The sequence below is a fragment of the Denticeps clupeoides genome, chromosome 4 (genome assembly GCF_900700375.1).
Source record: "Denticeps clupeoides chromosome 4, fDenClu1.1, whole genome shotgun sequence".
Lineage (NCBI taxonomy): Eukaryota > Metazoa > Chordata > Actinopteri > Clupeiformes > Denticipitidae > Denticeps > Denticeps clupeoides.
Window position 1 is genome coordinate 10,978,902 of NC_041710.1, and position 20,572 is coordinate 10,999,473.

Here is a 20,572-nt window from a genome sequence, read left to right on the forward strand (position 1 = left end):
GTGTGAATGCACATGCTTAAATAAGCTGACAAAGATAGAAAATGAATTCAGAAGGCTGGCAGGTCACAGAAGATGGCTATTAAAAATCTGCCCTGAGCAGCGTCAGCTGTGTCAGGAGGGAGGGGATCGTACAATTACGGCACAAAAAAAAAAAAACAGCCGGCAAAACAGTCTCACTTCAACCACTGTCAACCCAGTTTATAATAGGCGCTGGAGGTAGACGGAGTAAGGCGGTCTCTGGCAGAGCCAATTAAAGTCCAACACAAAAGGGTGAAGAAATCGCTCTCAGAAGGTGACTCTCTTTCTCTCTCTGTGTGGTACTAATGTCTTACAAACCAGAGGCCTGCCATCGCTCTTTACCTGCTACTATTTCAATTGCAGCTCATTTAGAGACTTCATTAACATGCTAGAGGACATGGATCAAAAAATACATTGGTTTTAGGAGAACAAACATTTAAACTGAACAAACTCATTATACGGTCTGTGTAAAAAAGAGTCTCTGGAGTTGGATTTATAGGTTTATAGGATTGAATTCAAGTGTTTCACTCGAACCCATGGCCACCTGTGTATAAAAGCAAGCTGCGGTCATGCAGTCTACAGTAACAAACATTACTGAAAGAACGGGTCACTTCATATCCTCTATAATAAACCAGATTGCAAAAGGTCTGCCCTGCCGCCTCCTGTAAAATGGGGTCAACTGTAAGTGGTATTAGTGCAAAGGGGAAACTTTAGGAATATTAGAATGTCAGCCATGAAGTGGTAACCCATGTAATGTGGAACAGAGTGGGTCTCCAAGAACCGAGGGAAGGAATTGAGTAAAATCACCAACGCTTTTGTTGGCCCAATAACAGAGATTCTGCCGTTAACCTCTGTACAAAAACTGGGGTGGAACAACTTGGCTGGACAACATAGAGCCCTGACCTTTATCCGTCTAAAAGGGCACCATGGAGGGTCCTGTGGTGTAATGATCAGACCTCCCAATACTTATAATATATATCATTTCTTTGTGTGTAATGATAAAGAAAAAAACTACAAAAGCTCGTCACCTTTGTCAATGAATAGAACAATGTTTTTTCCACACACACAGGCACACACAAGACAGCAGCTTGTGTCCTGGTTCTGTTAAACAGAAATGATAAATGTCTCACAATGACCACAATGATTAGGCAAAAGGGTGGCCTAGAAACAAGAGGGAGGAATAAAAAAGAAGGAGAAGGGAACGGAGGGTGGTGTACATATGCTTGAGGAAACAAGGGGCAAAAACATGATGCTTGATCCATTTTGTCCATGTCCAAATGAAACAGAAGAAAATGAAATGTCCGATAGGTGCCTAGAAGCACACATTCATCATGTCAGAGTGGACAGGAAGCGGAGATTAGCCTGAGCTGAGGGGTCAAAAGAAATGGCCAGAAATGAAAAGCTGCACCTAGTCAGATTTTTTGCATTATATCTCACAATTCGTGCAGTAATCCTGTCACTAAAGCCAATAAAAACTGTGTGAATGGGAGTGGATTTGTGGAACTGTGAGGTCCTGATACGAGTCCATGTTGAACAAGCGTCTCTGGAGCTGCTGTGTTTTGGCAGCGCTGACAATTTGTCAGCATTAAGGATCCCCCCATTATGAAAATTTCACTTTGTGACAGTGTCCCTTAGCCTGCCTATGGTCCTGCAGTGGCGGGAAATAGCGATATATATAAAGAGTGCTTTGGTCAACCTGCTTCGCTGTTCAGAGAGCGGCAGCTCAGACGATCTGATATGGAATTTGTCCTTTTATGCAGCCATAAGGGGAAAGGTTACCTTGTCCTCCCGAGAATTTCCCACCCCTCCTTTAAAAAAGGAACTCCACAGACCATCATATGCACTCTTGCTCTGTGATTGAATGTGAAAATGAGCACAGTGGTTTTAATTAATTTTTTTCTGGAAAAACACAGAGACACCTTCCTGTCTGCCCCAAACATTGTGGTTGGTGAATGGTGTTGACGTCATTTCCGAAAATGCCAGCTTACTTCTACAGGCCGCTCTCCTCCTCATTATCATTTAAAGCTATACACACCGAAACAGTGCATTCTGGGTAAATCTCATTGTGAGACTGGCTAAAAGTAGGGCCATAACAACGCATCGATTAAATCGATTACTACTACTTTGTCGGCAACGAATTTCATAATCTTTTTTTTTTTTTTTTTTTTTTTACACACTGTAAGGTGTTTGGTTTGTGTTGAGGACGAAACTCTGATGAAGCTTACAGAGAAGGAAGATACACCTGGAAGAACGAGCTCACGCCGCTGCTGGGGTTTCCATCGCACTCTCTTTATTACGCTCACAGCACCTCAGTTCCGCCACACCCGGGTAAATGGCTGTATACGGGGACAGTATATATACCAAAACATCACTATTTATATGTACAGGAAATAATAAAAGGGACCACGGGAGCCTGAACAAGTCTGCTCGGTTACTATGCGTGATTAAAAAGAAAGCTGCATCAAAACCATGCCAGATTACTAACTCCGCCCACAGCTGTGTGGATTTAAATGAGCACTACACAAATATACGACTGTTACACGCTAAAACAGACCACGTGTGACGCCTGGTCAGAGCTCCCCTTTCACACTGTGTTTCACCAAGGGTGAGGGTTAAAAGCAGAGGACACATTTCAATGTTTCACCTTGTGCTGTGCTGTGTTTCACAATGACAATCACTTCACCTCTGCCTCCCTGCCACATCAACACCATCTGAGCGGCTGTTTTCTGCAGCAGGAAACAAGCCTCAAAGAGCGAGCCTGCATTGCAATAAAAACTGTCTGAACAAAGGGAGTGAGTGAGAGAGTGTAAGTGTGTGTGTGTGTGTGTGTGTGTGTGTGTGTGTGTGTGTAGTGTGGAGAACAAGTTCTGACATTCTGTTCTGGCAGCTCAGGTGTCACTTTATTTTAAAATATATATTTGGCAGACGTAAAGCATACATGTGTATGTTTTTTTTTTTTAGTTCATTTTAATTTGATTAATATTATAACAGCTCAAGGAGAAACATGTTCATGCATTTTCTAAAGATTTTCGTTCCGTTTTTGAATAAAGGATTGGAAATTAATGTTTTTCTTTTATATATTTTTTTTATCAGATTCATCGATTAATCAAAAAAATAATAATAATTCAATAGATTAATTGACTTAAAATAATCGCTAGTAGCAGCCCTATCTAAAAGTGGCTGTAATACTGCACTGTAATAGGGGACCTTTAATAACATTCCTCACGGCCCACAGGGGCTGCAGCAGGGCGTCTGGCTGTCTTAGAGCCAATCTTCTGTTTACGCCTCATGTGCCTCAACACATTTGTCATGTTACCCAATTTTGTGTCTCGGCCACTCAGTTCCGTTTGCACAATATCCGTTTTTCTAAACCAAAAACGAGTCCCTCTGACCAGACAACCGATACATTTCCAGATACATTTCATAAACTGATTTCATTATGGAAATAAATGCACTGGTTTAATGGAATGGATGAGCTACTATAAATGGAGGAAATTAAATCAGAGCCTTGCCAGAAATTACAAGAAAACAATTAATAATGTGTCAATGAGGCCCATTCCCTGGGTATCTTTTGTCTTACCCTGGTTATATTTAGTCTGCGACACAATATGCTTCTTTCAGTCCTGTGTGCGTGAATGAGTCCTAGAAACGTCTCTCCCATTGTCTCCTGATGAAGGCCTCAAAATTCAGCGCGGTACTCAGGCTCTCTGTGGTGTTACAACACTGGGTGTAATCTGATTACAGGACGCCGCCAATAGCCATCAGGGCTCAGTGGTGCTTGGCTGAAGAACACCTGATTGAACGCAGCATGACCTGCCCACCACCCACACACACACCCACACCCACACACACACACACCCACACACACGTTTGCTGGGCCTTACTAAAGCTATCAGGGGACCACAGTCTGAACACAGCAGATTAAACCCAGTAGGGAACACAGACTGATCTTTCTCCATGTTTCCCGTCTCACACACATTTTAATACATCTCACAAACACAGACCAAAGCAAACCCACCCAAGAAAAAAAGATCGATGGGTTTGTGTCTGTGAAAATATACTTGAATAAAATATTTGAATAAAAAAGGAAACTACAAAGTTACTTACAAAAATGCTAAACAAGTTAATAACAAGCCAAAGAAAAAAAGATTAAATCCCTCTGACAAATAACAGCCACAGAATGACCAAGATATGGCAGTTTTTTTTTCCATGATGCTTTGTCCAGAACACAAAACCGGCCTCTGAAGAACTTCTGTAATCTGTAATTACAACGGATGTAATATTTTGCTCTCAGTAAATAATCTGTGCCAAAACTGCAGTAAATTATAGAAATGTAGAATAGCCAAATATTATATAGAACAATTCATGTTTTCAGTATGCTGCTCACATGAACCTTAAAATTGCACACAGATAGGAAACCTGAGGCCAGTGAAACTTGCCACTGAAAACAGCTGAGACGTGACAGCTCCCTCTGTGTGTGTGTGTGTGTGTGTGTGTGTGTGTGAGTGTGTGTGAGTGTGTCTGACAAACCACTGTAAGCACAGTGTTAGGCTGAGTACACAAATACATTCTCAGCCTCTGCCATATTGGACAAGGCATCCCTTTCCAGAAAGTTCTGCTCTAGTGGCTGTCTGAGGGGGTTCTCGGGTTGAGCTCCCCTCAGAGAGGCAGTGCCGTGCTGCACCCAGTCAGGCACCTTGGAGGACGCCCACAAATGAAGACAAATGGAAGCAGATGTCAGGGCGTAAACAGAGGCAGCCAAGTGGAGCTGAGACACGGGGGGACAGGACCCGACGCACAGGCCATCCCTTCAGCTGCAGATACAAAAGACCAGACAGACCACAGAACCTGTAAGCCACAGAATGAGAGAGGCAGACCACTTTGAAAAAGTTTAGAGGTTCCAGAATCCTCTTTTCTCAATTGAACCCCTAAAGCCAGCAACTGCTCTTATTTTCTAGAGCATCTGTAGTAGTGTTTGAAACTGAATGTATCGCATCATTTGCATATTCAAAAACATGGACAAACATTTACATTTCAAGAACCATAGCTTTAGAATAAAAAGCCCAAACCCAACAATCTAATGCCAGACGACAAACAAGCCAGCTAATGAAAGTTGCAAGGATTTCTTTGTTTTATAATGTTATAATGTAATTTTGCACTAAGACTCATTAAAGCTCATTTGCACACTAAGTTCCTAGCACATTCCCTCCATCTACCTCAGTGTAATTTTTGTCCGCTTGTTGCACATAATACAGTAGTTTCCTGGTCACTGTATTAAAGTTAATATTTATTTATATCTGCACTGTAACACTACTGTTAAACTTAACCTGACTCAAAGAAAAAGAAAGAATTTCACTGTACAGAGAACACATGACAATAAATGCTTGGAATCCTTACAAGCCGGCATATTTAAATGATCACAAGGCTAGATGTTGAGCTTCTGGAGCCAGACATTTGCAGAATACACATGGACTCTGAGCTGATCTTATACTAATGGCACATACAGTATCAACTCCGAACAGCATGAGTGAGTGGCTCTGTTAGAATTCTGCTGTAGATCATAACTGGGATTCTCTGGGAGTTGTCCCGTATGACAGAAGATTAAAGGGGGGATTTAATGCCACAGGACAGCCTATGAACGCTTTTAAGTCTGGATTCTGATGGGAGAACTTTGTGTTTATTGTCAGGGCACTTCAGTCAGGAATTGCACCAAGAGGGAGTCTGCAAGGTGCTCTGTTCAAGATTACAGGTCAACGTCTAACAATCTGCAGTGTGTGTGTGTGTTTAAAGAAATACGTGAATTCTGCTGCTCGTCGTAATTGAGGGGTTGGCATACCAGACCCCTTTTGATTTCTGTATGTGTGGCACACTTTAGGGCAAAGCATTTCCCCTGATTCTCCTGTTTCCTGTGTTTGAGAAGCACACACACACTTCACACGAGGGGGAAAACTCCCCATGGTTTGTGTCTCCCTCCCTCTCTTGGGGTGGAACTGCACTCACTTCCTGTACCCAGCAGGCTCCAGCAGGAAGTGGGGTCCTGCTGTTCTCAGGAGATGTTTGGCTTTGTTGTCTGAGTCTCAGTGTGTGTGTGTCTGAGTGTGCGCGCGCATCTGTGCAGCTCTTGAGTAGTAAGTGATGTTTGTTTGATCTCACATGAAGGACTCTGCCTTTTCCAAAAGAGAAAAGGCTAATCAGACATCTTTGATCGTATTTAATATCAATAATCATTTGTACATCCTCTAAGTACAGACTGCATGTGCCTGCAATGCATTTGCAAACGATTTTCAATAAGCATTAAACTAAAGCTCGTCGGAAAGCTGAGAGGACACACACAGACACACACATCCATACTCAGATACCTACACAGACCATTGAACATTTACATTATTTATCAGACGCCCTTATCCAGAGCGACTTACAATCAGTAGTTACAGGGACAGTCCCCCCTGAGGAGCAACTCAGGGTTAAGTGTCTTGCTCAGGGACACAATGGTAGTAAGTGGGGTTTGAACCTGGGTCTTCTGGTTCGTAGGCGAGTGTGTTACCCACTAGGCTTCTACCACCCTGTTGTATAGCTCAAGCCAGAGCCAGAACGGCATGTTTTCATAAATGAGGTGACGAGGCCGACACAGAGCCAGATGGATCGATTGGAGGTGTTATTCGGGACATGGAAAGGTGCGAAGGAAAAGAAAATATACCTGCAGGCAAAATAAATACTAAAAAATGGATGACAGGAGAAATGTACATTTTCCCAGAAATTCACATTCAAGGTTGTGGATATTTCTGAGGCTGCAGTGCACTTCAGAGCCCCCAAAATCACTTTTGTTGCATGTGTGTGCTTAAGACATCTGGTGTTCATTAACCAGTCATCTCATAAAGGACCAAAATGTTCTCAGGGCTGGAGATCTTGTCCCCTGAGAAACCCCATGGGGGGGAAACTGCAAAACGAATGGAGATCTTGCATTGAAAACTAAACCTGGTCCCCATTCAGAAACGAAAACAGTCTCAGGACAACCGTGTGTGTGTGTGTGTGTGTGTGTCTGTTAAAATATGTGCCTCAGGTTAAGATGGTCACTTCCTTTGGGGCAGGATAAAGCTCTACACGACAGAGAGCTGTCACTCAGATGGCAAGACGATCGCCTTAAAGCCTGATTTCTCATTCCCAAGAGTCAGTCATCAAACAATTGAAATATCAAAAGAGTCCCTCAGACCCTTAATTTAAATGATAAATGATGTATAATCCCAGACATACATACACACACACATCCATAAGAACAGTCAGTAGTCAGATTATTTTGAATCATGTTTTGTAGTGTATTCCTGCCATTGTGGGAACAACTGGATAATGGGAATGTAAGAACACACACACAAACCCCAGTGAAGGTGACAGGAAAGTAGTGCCCCCTACCTGTCGAGGGTGGTGTTGCGTCCATTGGCCCGTACGATCCTGTCTGAGAAGTGTGTGTCCGTGGTTTTGCCGTCAGGACTCAGCGGGTAACGACCACTGTTCAGGGAGGTGCCCATGGGCGTCACGCCGCCGAAATGGTGCTCCCCATCAGGCAGCGCCACTCGGCTGACGTCCATGATCTCGGCGTAGTCGCGCTCCCTGGCCTGGCGCTCCCGCAGCTCGCGAGTCTTTGCCTGGATTCTGTGGACCGACGGGACAAGAGAACACGCAGACAGTGTCACCTCGGCGGAACACACTCGGCCCAGAACGGTTAGAGCTGGGGCTCTTAGTGACACTGAGGTCAATTAGGCCAAGCGCTGATGAAGAGAGGAGGAGAAGAAAGTGGGATATGGAGCCTCTCCGTTGACAGATGGAGAAACGGGAGGGGGGGGGTCGCTATTGCTACGTGCTCGCACATACACACAAACCCCAACACACAACTGTAAGACTGCCTGACCCACATTTAATGCCCAAAGTCTCACCTTAATTATTCATCTTCAATCTCTCATCCTCATTCGCTCTCCCTCATGTGAGAATATCCAGATAGGCCAGGAAAACGTCTTGCATCACCACCCAGAGCCAAAACAACCGGCTCTTAAAATACTGGCTGGAAGTGTGTCTGGGCGGGGAAGGCGGTCGAGTTACCGACACAAACACACACAGACAATACCACATATTGACCATTGTACTCCTGTCCAGCTGATACAACAAGGATGAGAATGGCAGGTGCTTTTAACTGGAGAGGAAGAGGAGTGTGAACAGCCGCGGCCCAAGTAAACCTCAACGTCCTCCACCAGCACGCCTGGGGTCACAGCGACCCCGAGACACGTCGGAAGCGGGACAGACTCATTTCATCTTTTACTTTTCTGAAGGTGCCTGCATAAAGCCCCGCATTTACATCTGATGGTTTTCCAACTCAACACGAAGAGCGCCGCGCCCACCTAACACATCGCGGGCGAGTGCTAGATTGTAAGCGGATGCACTGGCCGCAGCATATGGTTCGGGATATTTTCTGCAATATTCACTTTGATTATTTGTTCACTTTCAAGAAAAAAAATGGTAGTCAGGTGCTCGCCACGTGGTTCTCATCTCCCCAAAGTTTCCCATGACCTTTCACCTATTGAAAGGAGAAGGGTATGAAGATTTCAGTTTCCTAGCGAACATCTACTGTCAGAGATATGAGACAAACTTGTCTGCAAATGCAAGATGGAACATTATAAATAACGATGAGTGGGCTGCTGTCTGGCTAGCAGAGAGTGTGTCTGTGGGTGAAGATCTCAAACACACACACACACACACACACACACACACACAGCATCACCCTTATACTTACTGTAAATACTCCCAATATCTCACACATGATCTCAAGTCTCCAATCTCCTTATCATATAACCTAGAGCTCTCCTTCAAGCTTACACACACAGACAGACACACACCTAACTCTAATGCTCACACACACCTTCAGTGAACCACCATATCTTATACTCAAGTCATCCACACACACACGCACACACACACACACACACACACTAACCCACCTCTCCTGTTCCAATCTCATCCTCTGGGTCTCCTCCTCTGAAGCCTGCGTGGTCTCTGGTCTCCATTTGCTGGAGCCTTTCCTCTCCAGCCGCTCATCCTTCCTGTGTTTCCCAAACCTGAAACACACACACCCAGACACACAAAAATTGTTATACATCTGGTCTTGCAGACCAACAAAAAAAGAAAGGTGTTTCATAATAATTAATAAATAATTAATCACATGAATAGAAAACAAAGTTATAAAAAAGGAGTATGTCAGGTGATGCAGAAATAATCTTTTTTTATTTTATTTTAAATCATAAATGCAGCTCCTGGAACGCATAAATTATTTTGCAACTTCAATTAAAACTGCAAGGTAAAACATCAATTTTAGCTACAACCCCCCCCAAAACAAACCTATTTACTTAGATACAAAATGAGTCTTATTGCTCCATTTTAGAGGCTTTCAGCGGAATTAATCACACACATCTCATCACATCTCCGCCCAGCACCCACTTCGCTCGACGCATCTGCTCCCTGCACTTCACAAGATTGACTCTTGAGACAAAAATAAAATAATAACGCGTTTAATAACATTAGGGGGGAAATCTAATTAATATGGTGCACTTCTGTGGTGCACAAGGGGGACCCGAGCCGGACTTCAGCATTAGCATAAATTCGCCGCCGCATTAGCATAAATTGACTCGGGAAACGTGTACGGCAGAGACATGGCTAAAAGGCCAGATTTTTTTTCCCTCGTGTGAAGCACACACTCATCACATCTTCCCTGCTGAGGAGTGTGTGTGTGTGTGTGTGTGTGTGTGTGTGTGCGCATTAGGGCCACGCTTGGCTGGAGCGCGTGGTGAGTCTGGAGCTGAAATGGCTTGTGTAAAGAGCACCGTGGGCCTTCTTCATTACGCTATTCATGAGCTGGGGGCCAGAGAGATGGAGCAGCCCCCCCTGAGTGATCCGACGGGCTGATCAGCTCTCCGGGGATTAAACGACTTTACCAAGAGCAGCGATATGCCGCCACTGCACTGATGGAGCGCAATCAGTTCACAAAGGCCAGAGAATTCTCCAAGAGAGAGAGAGAGAGAGAGAGAGAGAGAGAGAGAGAGAGAGAGAGAGAGAGAGAGAGAGAGGGTGGTGGAGGCTCAGCGGAGGCAGATAAAAAGTGACTGGGAGAGAGAGGGATACGCTGCTGGAATACAGGTTAAAAGCAGAAACACAGGTTAGAATTAAAAAAGCAACTGCATGAAGGTGGGCAGGAATAATTGAATGGGCTGACTGGCAGAGCGAGTCGAGTTCTCTCCATTTATCGAGTCCGATATGCAGCTGGCGCCACGGGATTTTATATTCAGGAGGCTTATCAGCCTCGGAGCCGCAGAGCAGCAGCGGGCAGGCAGACAAATATTCACAAAATACCCTGAAACTTCCACCCATGACTAGGCAACAATGTTCTGAGCCATAACTTTACGACCACTGACAGGTGAATTCTAGCTGGTACAGTGGCAGCGGCTGGGACAAATCAGGCCGACCCTGAAATTAATGTCTGAAATCTACAGCTCTTCTAAAGTGAAGTGATTGTCACATGTGATACACAGCAGCACAGCACACAGTGCACACAGTGAAATTTGTCCTCTGCATTTAACCCATCACCCTGAGTGAGCAGTGGGCAGCCATGACAGGCGCCCAGGGAGCAGTGTGTGGGGACGGTGCTTTGCTCAGTGGCACCTTGGCGGAATGGGATTCGAACCGGCAACCTTCTGATTACAGGGCCGCTTCCTTAACCGCTAGGCCACCACTGCCCCTTCTGGGATGCTCCTGGTCTGCAGCGGAGAGGGACCTGCCCAAAAGCGATTAAAGGAAGTAAAACTGGTGAACTGGTGACAGACAAGGCACACTGATATAAGTGTGTGTGTGTGTGTGTGTGTGTGTGTGTGTTTTGGGCTGGTCAGTGATTTCTGATACAAAAGATGCACTGAAGCTCAGATTGCTGATTAAAGCTAATGCTGGGTCTGATCGAAAGCCGCCAGAACACACAATGCATCACGTTTTGTGTAAGGAGTGCACTTTCTTCATAGTTTCATATTAAAAAAAAATGTCTACTGACAAATATTACAAAACAAATCTTGCTGTTCAGACTTTAAATATTTTGTTACAAATCCCACTGACAAAAAGAATCTTTCAGAATATCATGATCGCATTTCTAGGCCATGTCCTCCGGTTCTACTTCACACAGGTTTAATAAATGCGCAGTGGGACCTTCGTACTGAAAGACCCTTGGGGTATTTGTTGTAAAAGGGTTTTCAGTGCAGCGTTTTAATGTGATTAACGGGTTGGTTTTGTTTCTTATTTTTGTACACTTGCCCAGGGACTGTAGATGAAAATTAGCCTCTTATCTAGGACATGATTTCAGCCTCTGAAATTCATGTTGCAATTTTACATGGGGCCTTGAGCAACAACAGATGAGAACAAAAAATAAATAAAAACTTGCTGTACCATATTGGTTTTTATGCAGTTGCTAGTACAGGAAAATCAATCTATCTCTATTGTCATATGCTTTATACAATAGGACAATGTTCCAATGTGGTCTGGCGAACCTGCACCATTCTTCATCCTGTAATGAAGTCCTAGCCAAGTATAGCACACTGCCTTCTAACCAGCTAGACGCACCGTGTGCTGTGCTGCGGTGTATCACAATGACAATCATTCCCACTTTCAAAAGCACAGGTTCAATCCCCAAATCCTCCAACCACATGGTTTTATGGTTACTGAATCAATTAATGCCCTTTAAGCAAAACCTACATCATTTAATTAGCTGAAATAGTCCCAAATGTTACACGCGCCACACTGTTGCATTTACTCTGCATTACTCTCTTGAATGCATGTTAAGATAATGATGGAAATCATGGAAATTGTATTCAAACACTGACATGAGATCAGATCATAGCAGCTGTTTCTATAGTATGGTTGAGATGTGGCAATGGCTCCTGGATCCTCAGTACGATGCCTACCTAGAGCGAGGACATATGGCCCTACGGTAATTTCATCAGATGGAGAGCCCTTCCTATCAGTCTCATTGCGCCTGAAGCCAGCAGGAAGCATCAGGAGTCAACACATTGATCCCCTCCTGGCGTCGCTAGGCCTGGAAACGGCTCAGAGCACTACTGAAATCGCATTAACCTTGAACAAGAAAACACAATTCACCACCTGATTAGAGCTAAAGGACTTTCAGCTCTCCACAGCTTCATTTACAGGCTAGAGAAGGGGGCTGGTAGCCACTGATTTATTGGTATTGTGGGTGAATGTTTTTCAGTCAGTGTGTTCCCATTTTCCATTTTGACTAATAAAAACCGTGTTCTGACAGAGTGACAGTTAGGACTGTCTTATTTTAATTTTTCATGCTGTACAGAGTCGACATATGTAAGGTGTAGATGCTGTAGTATATCATTTGAGAGTATAAGCTATTGGTTTGAGTCACAGGTCAAAAAATGACCATAAAAGCCAATTCTAGTCAAGGTTTTCAATTCTCCAAGGTAGTTAAGCGGTGCATTCAACTGGCCAGGTTTGGTTCACACCTGACAACAAACTAAATGGAGCTTGAAAAGCCCTAAGGCATGGTCTGAAAAGAAGACAAACAGCATCAATTGAAGTGGAACAGGTTCTTTAACTATTTCAGGCCTGAGATCAAAGACATTGGTTCTTAACCACAGCTAGTCCCTTTTAAAATGCACTGGTTTATGGGAAAAAGAAAACTGATTGGTTGATGTGCCCCAAGAAATGGGAATGAGATTGTCATTGTGAAACACTGCACACAATGAAATGTGTCCTCTGCTTTTAACCATCACCCTTGGTGAGCAGTGGGCGGCCATGACAGGCACCCGGGGAGCAGTGTGTGGGGACGGTGCTTTGCTCAGTGGCACCTTGGCGGAACGGGATTCGAACAGGCAACCTTCTGATTACTCATTACTTCCTTAACCGCTAGGCCACCACTGCCCCAATTATATAATATTATAGGGATACAGCATATAGATTAGGGCGTGCATTGGCAAGGATCTCACGATACAATTTGTATCATGATACATAGGTCACAATACAGTTATATACATATATTGTGATGCTGAAAAACAGAAGTGAAACACGACAAAATACGATGCTGTAATTGGTCTGTCATGTTTTGCAATTTCACTCTACCTGAAATTCCAAAAAGTAATTCAAAGTACCCAGCTGTACAGCGCCATCTACAGGAGTGGAGGATGTAATCACACATCGATTCTCATCTCTGCTGACCTCACTAAAGAAAACACTCGACAGCACCACCCGTGGACTAAATTCGTATACAGAAATATCGACATTGAATGACCTTGTATACAATATCACCAGAAAAAAATATTGCGATAAATTGCTGTATTGATATTTCCTAACACCCCTAATATAGATTATGATATGTAATTATATGGACATTTTGGATTAAGATTTAAGTTTGAATTAAATGTTACAGCACTATGTAGACTGTTATAATACCATGAGCATGTGAATGCTATAAGTTGCTGAGTGATATGATAAATAGTGTAAATTATAAATCGTACATATTAGGATATATCCAGGGTGTAGGTTTTCCATGCACACTAGGTGGATTGGTGACATTAAATTGGCCAAAGGTTTGAAAGTGTGAGAGGGTAGTGTCTGGATTCAGTGGTTATGGATAGTTGGATAGTTAATTGGACAGTTGGACGGAGGGGTAGTTAATTTGCAAGTAAGTGCGTGAGAGATTATGGTGGCTGGTTAATGTACAAGGGTATAACTCAACAGGTAATGGTGATTTGGTGGTCCGATCTGTTTACCTGAACATGTCACCAAGGCCCTTCAGCATCCCTTTTTTGGCTTTGATTTTGTCTTTGTCTTTTTCCTTGTCTTTTTCTTTCTCTTTCTCCTTCTCCTGCTGCTGCTGCTGCTTCCTCTTCTCTTTCCCAGGTTTATCCTTCTTCTTGTCATTTCTGACCTGGCTGCCGTTGACTAGTGGTCTCTCACTAACGGGCAAGGGGGTGAGGTCGGCCACCGTGGACAGGGAGTCCCGACCTGAGCGAGAACTCTCCTCTGTATCTTCCTCCACTGCGTTAGAGAGAGAGAGAGAGAGAGAGAGAGAGAGAGAAATTAAAACCTGAAGTAAACAAAACTGGAGAGAAACGGGGGCAAGCGGAATAGACTTTGTGTGACTGAGTTGCCATGCTCCAGTGCTGTGGAACGCCCTGCCTGTTGAGATTAGCACTTCACAAAGCCTGAAGGCTTTTTAAGGAACTCATTAAGACTCATCTTTTAAAGAAAGGTCTTTACTGCTTTTAATTCTCTTGTGTTCTTTTTTAATTACTTACCCAGGCTTCAAAATGTGATTGTGTATAATCAGTCTGAGGGTTGCCTCGTAAGTTTATTTTTTCCAGTGGTGCGCATAAGATTAAAAATATTAGTTTAATCCGTTTTTTCCAAAGCAAAGTCTGATTAAGGTGGACCAAACAGGGTGCTGGAGGACACCAAAATATAGTTCAAGAGGAAACAATCATAGTTGTGCATAGTTGTTCGTTTCACAATTCCTGCTAATGCAACTGTATGTGTTATGTCGTTCTAGGGCTACCGCACCTGCAATAAAAAAAATAAAACAATAACGCTGTAAGATAAATGAATAAAATGTATACATACAGGTCTCCATGCCCTCATCCTCTTCCCCATTGGTTGTTGGTCTGTCGTATGATTTGTCAATTGCCGCTCTAAAGCTCTCGTTGCAGCCCCTTCCCCGGATGATGCGTGGCCGTGGTCGATGAAAGGGAAGGTCCCCATTTAGTGTAACCTCTGCAACGGCCGTCTGTAAACTCTCCAGGGAACTTGACTTCTTCAGGCCGAGGGAGGGACCAACATTCTGCGGTGACGAACCTGATAAAAAAATTGAGAAATCCAGATCAAATTAAGAAATATGAATTTAAGGACAATTTCCAGGAAAAACTTCCACGTATACAATTGTGTTACATTTGTCTTATACAGTCGCTACTACTAGAAGTAAGGAACTAAAATGGTCTACACATTGTATTCATTAAGAAACACTAATTGATCACATCTAATATAGACAAATGTTTTTTTTTTTATTTGTAAAGATGAATAATCAATGAAAAGAACATAATTCAACACCACTACATCAGCCACTCAGTACATGAATAGAGAGTGGAAAATCTGAGACATGGGGCTCTGAAGTCGTTCTGGTGTCTAATAGCATTTTAATGCATGTTATCACTACCATCTGCACATATAAACACTAGCAGCTTTATCCTTTTTATTACAGCTACAAAAGTTAATTTCGCTGCATTCAGCTTGTCATATGAAAGCTCTCCAGGGTGTATTCTCCCCATTAAAATCCAGGCCGCGGAGGCCGGCAGCAGTGCATCGTCGTAATCACATGCCCTCAACTCATTCCATATATCACTTTTACATCAGCCTGATGAAAACCATAAGCTGAGAAAGCGCTGATGGGCAAACGTCAGTTCGCGGCAATAGCAGCCACGCACTGGAGGTTTGATCCGAAACCGGGCGCGGGCGACGGGAGAAAACGGCGTGTCGGCTGTCAGCGCAGTTCGCGGGGAACAGGAGATCGCGGCTCTGGGGGAGTAACGAGTGTGACGCAGAGTGTGGGTGGCCGTGAGAGAGATGCAGGGAAAAAACAATGGAGTTCTGATAGCCAGGGAGGGAGAAGAATGAATAAGCCTCACTTCAGAGCTCCCAGCTATTCATCCTCATCACGCCGGCTTTTTACTGAAACACACACATAGAGGACACAGACGGGCACGTGTGAGAGGAACGGAGAGACGTTCTAAATGGCTAATGCCAGAGAGTGACAGCCATTATGCCGGAGCAGAGTCTCATGGGAGAGGTGGCATCCGGCCTGTCATGGTGGCATGTGTCAGCTCATCAACACTTGACAGAGCTCCTCAGCAAGGCCTTTGCGGTCTGCACAGAGTGTGCATGTGTTCGGCGCGGTTAATGGTGTGTGTCTCATTGATATTATGCTCTGAGAGGAGGGGAAAGAAAACATGATGAATGCAGAAGAAAACAGGAGAAGCCGAATGGACTACTGTCCATTACCCATGGCAACAGAGCATGCCATGACTGCAAATGAGCTCACTTAGCACCGGTGACCCCGAAAGACTCCATGTGTGGGAAACGGTTGTGTCTCCAGTCATACAGAGAATGAATGCAAATGCTTAAACTGAATTGAGCAATAAGACATGGTCCGGCACATCATCAAGTGTTGTCCTGCTATTACAACACACCTTGGGGCAGCGGTGGCCTGGCAGCTAAGGAAGCGGACTGAGAGGTCTGAACCCACCAAATGTCAAGGTGCCCACTGAGGTACCGTTGAGCCAGGAACAATCCGCCACACATTGCTCCCTGGGCGCCGTCCGCGGCTGCCCACTGCTCACATCCACATTTCTGAAGGACAGATGACCACAAACCTCCGAGAGAAACTCTGTGTAAAAAATAAAGCTCGGCTCCGGCTGTTTAATTGCTGCTTAGCAACCTCCTTCGGATATTGTACCAGAGGCTTGTAAGATTATGTGATGAGTTAAGAAAAATATAAGGTTGGACATTAAAGAATTGTGACTCATCAGGTACCAACTAATTATAAGTTAATCTACAGTAACTAAATCCAACAAGGAAAATCAACCCCAACTGCCATTACATGGTGCTGCCATAACAAGTTATCTGCATAAAGGTTTAAAAAGTTAAAGAGCGAGAGACATTCGGCTTTGGGCTTTGGGAGTTTTTTTGCAGCATCAGAGGTTAAGATATGCTTACCTGCTGGGTTCGCAGGGCGAGGGAAGAGGTTAGACTCGTCTGCTACTGCACGTGGGCATAAAGATTCGGAGCGGTTAGTAAGCACATTCCACATGCAGCAAATACATCACATGACACATCGCTCGCTCAACACGCGTGCACACACACACACACTCTTGCATACAATGCACAATTCCACATGCTGTTCAGATTGTGTAAGAGAATTAATGTAAAGAATTACCAGCAAACATTCAAGCCAGTCAATACACACATATGTACTCATGCACACAAAATCAATAAAGAATTAATCAGATTTCAGCCACATGCATTGGATGCTATAGCCATGTGAATAGCCATGATAAGATAAGATGATCTTTTATTAGTCCCACAAGTGGGAAAAATGCATTGTCACTGCAGAAAGTGGACAGTACAAGATAATAATTAGCATAAAGACTATGCTGACAGATTAATATAAAAAATGCACTATTCAAATAAATACTCTAGAAAGAACGGTGTATTAATGAGTATAAATAAATAGTATTGGTATTGTGGTATATATTATATTGGTATTCTGTTGGTACCTCAAAATAAATCACTTTCACTTTAAGATGAAATTGAATGGACATTAAGGGGCAGGGTTCAGGTGTCCATACCGAGGTCCATGCTCTTGGACTTGCGTGTCTTGAGGATCTCTAGCTGGCTGGCGTCTCCGTACTGCTTGGTGCGCTTTTCAGACATGCTCTGTCGTCCAAAGCCCTCCCGCTTAAACACACCGTCCGCATCTGCACTCATGGCGCTGAGAGAGAGAACGCAAGAGGAGGAGGAGTCAGATCAAATATTCGGCTAAAGCCTCAGGACCAAACAAACAGCGGGGCGGTAAACTTTAAAACAGCGGTAATTTAACAGTCACTCCATGGTCATTCTTTTCTCCTTCCTCCCTCCTCTCACCTCTCCTCCTGTGCGGGCACCACGTTAGGCCAGGGAGGGGGTGTCTCCATGGTGAAGCCCACGTCGTCGTGGGAACTGGAAGACGATTGGTCGGAGAGGTGCGCAGGGAGAACGGGTGGCCTGTCGTCTTCAATAATGACTATGTCGTCCTGCGGCATGTTCACCGTGGGTGAGAGCTGGTAGTTACCTGGGAGAGAAATTTCAAAAGGTGAGATCTCACAAGTGCTCAAGTAACGTGTCTGTGAGTGAGTGAGAGAGAGCAGAACTGTGATATTTTGTCACAGTTTCTTGACAATTGTTACAGAACCCGAAAAGCTTTCTGTCTTCAGCCTGTCATAGAGCAGCATTGTTTTTTTCACAGCACTAGGTCAGTCTGAACGGTGCCCTAGAGCTACAGTCTACAGATCAGCACTAAAACGCAGATGGAGAGGTAATATTACCATTAAACACCAGGGTTGTCAGAAATGCATTTTTTTTCGCTATATCTACACTACTCATTGGCAGCGGTGTTGATTGAAACAGCGATCCCTTCACAGCTACCTGCAGCCTCCTGTAAGAAGAGCACGCAGGCCTGAAAAAGCGTACGATAAACACAACTAGTCAGAATGCAGCTTTAGACCAAGGATCGGGCACAGGAGAAGCGCCATGTTGCAGTGGCCCCACAGCGTCCTGACCATAGTGTGCTTTTTTGTAAAAGTTTTATAATGTTTATAGTCTATATATGTCTATATATTTAAGTTTTTATTTAATTTCAGAGCAATTTTTCTTAATTCCATGTGTAATATTTATATATTTCTTTTATGAGCACACTGTATACTTTTGTCCTGACAATAGACCTTAAATCTCTGGAATCAGTGGGATTCCCGTTTTCCAGAGCGGTTTGTGTTTCACTCATTTCAGCTCAGGTTAGCTTATGTGCTTTAGACAGGTAGCCGCTCCCTCCAATTTTCAGTAAAGGTTTGATCAAAATAACAAAAAAAAAAAGCAGTGGCTACTCCAGCCTGTTTGTAATTTTAAGAAACAGTGTTAGTTTAGCAGAATCATGCCAATGTATTTAATCCTTATTTTTAAAAGTAGTCAAAATCTTCTGTTTTTTGCCCAGTGATATTGATAAGGGTTATAAGGGTTATTGACAATAAGGGTATACACCAGGGGGAATCAAGCCCCTTAGTCAGATGTCAGGATTGCTCAAATTGACAAACACGGTTGTAAAATCTGATTACACACGCAGAGGCGATAAGCGCTAAAGACCAAACAAAGCTAAACAGCAGCAATTATGCAGCATGAATAAAGAACGTGTAATAACGGCACACGCCGACTCCAATCAGATCTGTAAGTGTAAACAGAGGATTTGGGCAGGAGGCAGAAAAAAAATCCCCAAGCTCAGCAGATACACACTTAACACACACACACACACACACACAAACATGCATTTAAAAGCACATTTTGATCTGATCTTAATGTGATCCATTGTCTCTCAGCAGCGGTCTACACACACACACACACACACACACACACACACACACACTTTAGAGAACACAGTTTAGTAGCTCATTGCACTGCGGGCTTCTGTTGCAGCAGATAGGGTGAGCTTTTGAGGAATTTTCCCAATTTTGGTCCACCCAGTCACACCCTGGGTTACATGTGTCTCTTTTAAAGAGAACACAATTGAGGAGAATGAAGCATGTGACTGTCTGTCCAGTGAAAGTAATTAAATCAGGCCTGTGTACAGGAAGGGGAATGTTTCAGGACACCTTATGGTCCAACAGAGTGTAAAATCTTTATTTATTGATTGATTTAAAGCGGTCCTAGTCGTCGGAGTCAGGTCGGCATGTCACATGACTCACCCACAGGCCTGCCAGCCACGCCCGCTCTCGGCCGCAGGTTGTCATCCAGTCCCTCGATTCCCCCATACAGCGAGTGGGAGATTCGACGCTCGTGGTCATTGGGAGATGAAGTACTGTCTGGTACTCTGGGGCTGCCTGGGTTCTCCAGCTGACAAACACAGGAGTCCACATATTCACAAACTACAAACCAGCAACCTAGTAAATCTAGGTTTGCTCCACCCAACAGCACAGGAGGAGTCAATTTTCTGACAAAACTGGAATAATTATTCATTTATTAACAGGACTTTTTTTTAAATGTTAATTTCTGTCATCAACTAGGTAGCATCATGATACAGCATTGGTTTTCTTCATAAAACAATTTGAGTGCAGGATGAAATAAAATGCTGCAATGAAGAGCATTTAGATCACATGGACAGATCCAGCGTTCCTCACATGGATCACATATAAGCCCACTGAGAGGGGGGGAGAGGGAGAGGGAGAGAGCGAGAGAGAGAGAGAGAATGTAGAGATCAGCTGGGTAGTTTTGGATAAAGAACTGAGCTTTACAAAATCCCCAGCATTCCAACCAGAGACTCCAGAATCCTTTTTGAAGCTGGATGCCCACAGAATAGAACATTAGTGACTCTGTAAGGCAGGTTCTATGGGTTTCGTTTGGAATTAGCTGTGTAATCACATCATCAGTATAGGGATGGCAATCAGAAGTCAGTAGGTATGTGTTAAAGCCTTGTGGCATACATCTGATAGCATAAAGGAAAGAAAATGTTCAATTACACCTGCCTTTACAAGACACAGCTACTGTGAGAATCTGCGACATAGAGACACACACACACACACACACACAGAATGGAGGCTCTGTGCAAATGCATGGGTGAGAGAAGAGATGAATGACATTTTCCTCCCGCTCCTAAAGGGCATTTTTCCTTGAAATCTGTTCTTCTGATAAAAAGTCTATATTTATCCATGAAAAGATCTAC

General features: G+C 43.8%; 1 protein-coding gene across 2 annotated transcripts in view; it reads right to left on the reverse strand.

Moving 5' to 3' along the window:
* Nucleotides 1–20,572, reverse strand: part of pard3ab (par-3 family cell polarity regulator alpha, b) — a 78,630-nt gene that overhangs the window by 14,321 nt on the left and 43,737 nt on the right. The window contains exons 15-22 of one of the 2 annotated variants that reach the window (XM_028975907.1): nucleotides 19,599–19,746; nucleotides 17,752–17,938; nucleotides 17,457–17,599; nucleotides 16,825–16,869; nucleotides 14,680–14,910; nucleotides 13,830–14,097; nucleotides 9,003–9,119; nucleotides 7,426–7,665 (exon numbers count right to left, since the gene is read on the reverse strand). In XM_028975907.1, coding sequence (XP_028831740.1) covers nucleotides 7,426–7,665; nucleotides 9,003–9,119; nucleotides 13,830–14,097; nucleotides 14,680–14,910; nucleotides 16,825–16,869; nucleotides 17,457–17,599; nucleotides 17,752–17,938; nucleotides 19,599–19,746 — 1,379 coding nt within the window. The remainder of the gene's footprint in view (nucleotides 1–7,425; nucleotides 7,666–9,002; nucleotides 9,120–13,829; nucleotides 14,098–14,679; nucleotides 14,911–16,824; nucleotides 16,870–17,456; nucleotides 17,600–17,751; nucleotides 17,939–19,598; nucleotides 19,747–20,572) is intronic. The other variant, XM_028975908.1, reaches the window with a different exon arrangement.